Source organism: Poecilia reticulata, linkage group LG1 (genome assembly GCF_000633615.1).
Source record: "Poecilia reticulata strain Guanapo linkage group LG1, Guppy_female_1.0+MT, whole genome shotgun sequence".
NCBI classification, from domain to species: Eukaryota; Metazoa; Chordata; class Actinopteri; order Cyprinodontiformes; family Poeciliidae; genus Poecilia; species Poecilia reticulata.
The window spans coordinates 21,080,533-21,085,264 of record NC_024331.1 but is presented as its reverse complement, the minus strand read 5'-3'; the positions used below and the strand labels follow the sequence as shown (position 1 = coordinate 21,085,264).

At 36.8% G+C, this 4,732-nt stretch overlaps 1 protein-coding gene across 2 annotated transcripts in view; it reads left to right on the top strand.

The window, feature by feature from the left end:
* suclg1 (succinate-CoA ligase GDP/ADP-forming subunit alph) overlaps window positions 1-4,433 on the top strand; it is a 22,001-nt gene extending 17,568 nt beyond the window's left edge. For both annotated transcript variants that reach the window (XM_008413759.1, XM_008413749.1), the window contains one exon: window positions 4,027-4,433. In XM_008413759.1, coding sequence (XP_008411981.1) covers window positions 4,027-4,053 — 27 coding nt within the window. In that variant the 3' untranslated portion in view covers window positions 4,054-4,433. The remainder of the gene's footprint in view (window positions 1-4,026) is intronic.
* The last annotated feature ends 299 nt before the right edge of the window (window positions 4,434-4,732 follow it).

Here is a 4,732-nt window from a genome sequence, read left to right as displayed (position 1 = left end):
ATATATAACTTAATAGTTTTTTCTAGGAGTGTTGAGGTTTAATTTTTAATGTACTGTAAATAAAGAATTGCTGAAAAAAGGGACAAAAATTAATAAGCATGTGTGGAACTGAACTGACGCTACCACCTCTTTATTTAAGTTTATCCCAAGGGAGGCACAGTTAACAAGATGTATAAAAAGTGAAAGCATGTATTACACCCATTTATCATCCTATACTTTCATTACCACTGCTGGCACTACTGCACACAGATATAGATTTACATGACATTTTTTGCCACAGTTTAATTCATAATCATTGTGTGTAATGATGAAAAACGTGCGGCGTGGATGCTCATTTTTCCCCACACGTTGTATTCATACATCTTTCTTTATCTCATTGACCGCTGTAATGGAAGTAATAACGCATAAAAAGAAGCGAGCGGACACAACGCTTCGAGTGTGGCCTAAAACTGTGGTGACCCCAATAACAGCTGCTCAGCTGCCGGAGTAAACATCTGCATCCACTGACCCTGATGAACTTTGCTGGGAGTGATTAAAAAAAAAAAAAAATCATTATGCAAAACAAGAATAATGTGTCATCACATTTAATCAGCTGGAAAAATAATTAACGGCGCCTCCCTGGCTCTGTCTTGACCATCGTCTTAATTTGTCTTGAAAAGGTGTCAAGCACTAATGGGGCTCCTTGCATCAAATAAAACTGCTACTCAAAACAGTTTGTTGTCAGGTTTGCATAAATGCATCCTTAAATGCTGAAAAAGACTTGGGTTTTGTCAGAAGAGGAGGTCAACATGAAGCTTTAGATGGGAGGATATGTAACTGTAAACAGAAGTCGAGTAAATTGCTGCAAACTGGCGGTGCCGAGTTTATTAAAGATGCTTTTCAGCCTTGGACCACGGCGCTGTGGCCACTGGGACATGCAAAGCAAATGCTTGTTTTGAACATAAAAGTAGAAATTGGAAGATATGAACTAGATGATCAGAAGGGAGTTGGTTCATCTTATCTAGAAAAACCTTCATGGTCTAAGAAAGTTTTATCCAATTTAGATGCTGTATAAGCAGTTGTTTACCCTTCAAAACTAAGAGGGATCTTTGCAAGCTTTTTTCTTTTCCTTCCCTCAAGGCTGAAGCAAAGTAGGCATACTCAATGTGATGTTGTTTTCACCTGGACAATCATTTTTAATTAAGCTTGTTTTAACAGTTCAATTTTATAATGCCTTCACTGGCCACTTAAGTCTTAATGTGTTATGGTAATTGAGATTTTGTTATTCTAGTAAACACTTTGGGTGTTTTTTTCTTTCTTTAACACAGCTCTCTTTTTTTCAGTTATAATTGTCTCCATTGTTGGTGCTTGGATTGGTTGTAGCTACCTGTGATTGCAGTAGCAACATGGTCACATTATGAACATATTTCTATCTTGTTCTTTTCATTCCTCTTTGCTGAATTTTCAGCTTCACTGAATATGATCACTTCTCTTCTCCCCCTCAATCTCTTTTCTTTTGGTCTGTATAGATCAAAGAGGCTCATTTTATAAAATATTCATCTTTAATTTAAATATTTATAGCATTTATATATTATATTTATAACTATATTAATAACACCATTTTTTTTAAATAGCTTTAAATACATTGGAGAGAACATACTTGTGCAAGATTGATGACAATAAAATTTTAGCAAGTCTGCTAAAAAAAAAAAAGCATTTGATCGGTAATGTGTCTATAATTTACTCCAAAATTCTTTGCATTCACAAAATTCTGTTTGAAGCATGGAAGCGCATAAAAATTAGTTTAAAAGAATTATCTATTAACTTGATTTCTGTAATATGGGTTTTTGACTGCCAAATGGCCTCAGGCTATGTGTATATTATAATATGGTGTAGCACAGCATAATATTGTATAGCATAGGATAGTATAACAGTATAGTTCACCATAGGGCAGCACAGCATAGTATTGCTTAATATAACATAGCACTCTATAGTATAGTATTGTAAAGCATAATATAGTATAGCATAGCTTAACACAGCATAGAATAGTATAGCATAACATATTACAACAAAGTTCAGTATAGGATAGCATATTATAACATCTTTGGTATAGCATAGTATAGTTTAGAATGTAGCCACGTGGTTGTTTAAATGAGTCCATATTATCAGGCCTCTCTGTGCTAAATACTTGATATGAAGCGTTTGGGTTTTGTCATCTTAAGTCTGTTTTGTTTGGATTCGCCCAGCTGCAGAAAGCATCACACAGCATGATACTTTCACCACCATGTCCTAACATGGATGGGGTGTTGATGGTAATTTTCAGTGTTAGTTTTCTGTAGAATATATATTTGAATCTTGTTAAAAAGTTACAATTTGAAGGAAGCAGCTTTTTCCACATATTTTATAATTTAACCCTGTTTTAAACCTCTCTACAACCTTATTAAAGATGTCTCTGCTGTTGTCGTCTTGCCTCTGTTTTCATACTAATAATCTCTTAACAAACCTCTGACACATTCACAGAGCAGTTGGATTATTACTAATACATGTGAAATCTATTTACTGCTAGGTGATTTCTGAATGCATTTGGTTGCTTTGGACTTTATTTAATAACATCAGAAAAAAGAAACTGAATACAAATATATATCACACGTAAGATTTTTATTGGCGCAAATAGTTTTTTTTCTAAGCCATTTATTCTTCTCACAATTATGCACTACTTTGTGTTGCTTTTGCACAAAACCCTTTATAATTCAAACCCAGTAGGTGCAGACAAACGGAAGCCTTTAGATTTTGTTGCTCTTATAAATTCAACAGTTGAAGCAGAGTTTACTGACGTTGTTTACTGTGCCTGTCGGCCTCATATATCTGGAGCCAAGTGCGTCAAAGCTGTTGTCATTGCTCGCTTGTAAATGTCTTGCTTTTCTTTCATGTCACATTTCCGTTCGCTTTTCCCTACTTTCGGACCAGGGGTATTTTCACTTGTCGCCTTTGACTGACAACCTCTACTTTTCTCATTTTACTCCTCCCCTTGCTCTTGACTTGTCAAACGGCAGGCTCAAACAAAAGTGTTTTCTTCCCCTGTTCGTAGGGAAGAGCTCTGCAATCTTTCCCTGGAGCATCTATTTGTTTTGTGACCTTGGAGTTAGTGTCTCCTGCTTGTCAGAAGCACAATTTTTGGAATTCATTTTTGTCAGTTTTTACCTTCCATTACCTTTCTTTATTTGCCTTAATTTACATATTTGCCTCTAAACCTTCTTCAGTTCTTTTATAGTTCGCCTTTTAAGGAAAAATACAGCAGATGGCAAAAAAAAAAAAAAAACACTCCAGTTTCTTAGAAATTTACCCAAATTTAATTTGCCCATCTTTGCAGTCAGATTTAGATTGCGAGGCTGCATCTTAACCACTTTGGATTTTTCATGTTTTTATATTCCTGCCTCAGGGTGGCAGTATAACTTCGTGCATTTACAAGCCACAGAGGAATGGGCCAACTTGTGCTCGAGTGCTTGTGTGTTCTCTAGACCTGATAAATGACATTTGCATTAAGTTACTCTCCCCCTCGGAATGGAAAATTCTCTGGGAACGACGTATTCTATCATCCTGCGATTTGTGTGATACTCTGCAAATTGAATATGTAAATAGCAACATCCTTTTTAATGGCTAACATAATGCCTTCTCATTTATAGTCACATGGTTGGACTGCACAGATAAACACAGCTAGCATAACCTCACATAAATCAGATTTTCACAGATGTACCACTCCCATCGATCACAGGAAGCAATCTGTTTTTTAATGTTGACAACCAACAAGTGAGCTGTTAAAGTGCTCGAGCTTTCCCACATGTATGTGCTGAGCGAGGTAGACCCTCAAGGAATGAAAAAAAAGAGACTCCAGAGCTACTCAACCCCCCCCTCCCCCCAACAGCATATCTGATGCACAGGATCAAAACAAGTCTGTATGAATTCCACATGAATAAATCATTCATGTCTTTCTGTCTCACTTCGTTTGACGCTCCGTGTCTTCTTTCTCTTTGTTGTCTGTCTTTGCAGGAGTTTGAGAAGAGAAAACTGTTGTAAATTGCGCTCTAAGACACCCGACTTTTAACCCATCCACCTCGCAAACGAGACGATTCTGGAGCTGGACATGCCCTGCAGTATCTGTGAACCCCGACTATCTCATCGTTGATAACGCACATTGCGGTGTTTCTGTTGTAATTTCTGCCATGAACTTGTACCTTGCACATAATGAAAGAAATAAAACATTAGTGTCTTAGTGGTGTTCTAAACATCTCTGTTATAATCCGTGCAGGAGTTTTTCAATCAATGTTTTCTTCCACACAGTGCTACCAGCTAAAAGGGAGATGCCACAGTTTCATTTTGTAACATTGTAAGATGTATTTCATCATCAATTTTACTGGCTGTCCACTTGAAAAAGAAAAAAAAAAGTTCTCATATTATTTTCCCCGTGTTGTGTGTGTGTATAATTTCAAACACCGAGCACAACGACTCTGTCTGTTCGTGCTTCCCAGGATTAAAGATTCAGTAATGGCCTCGATGGACAGAACGACTTGGTTTAAGAGTTAATGGGATCATCTTTTCTTGTTGAAGTTGTCTGCAGTCAGTATCTTACCTCTGGTAGGCTCAGACTCGGTTCTGACCAGCTACAACAAGCTATACATTTCAATCGAATGCCCCCCTTTCCTGCATTAGCATATTTGTAATCTGAAAAATCAAGAAATATCCAACCTTTAGTGTG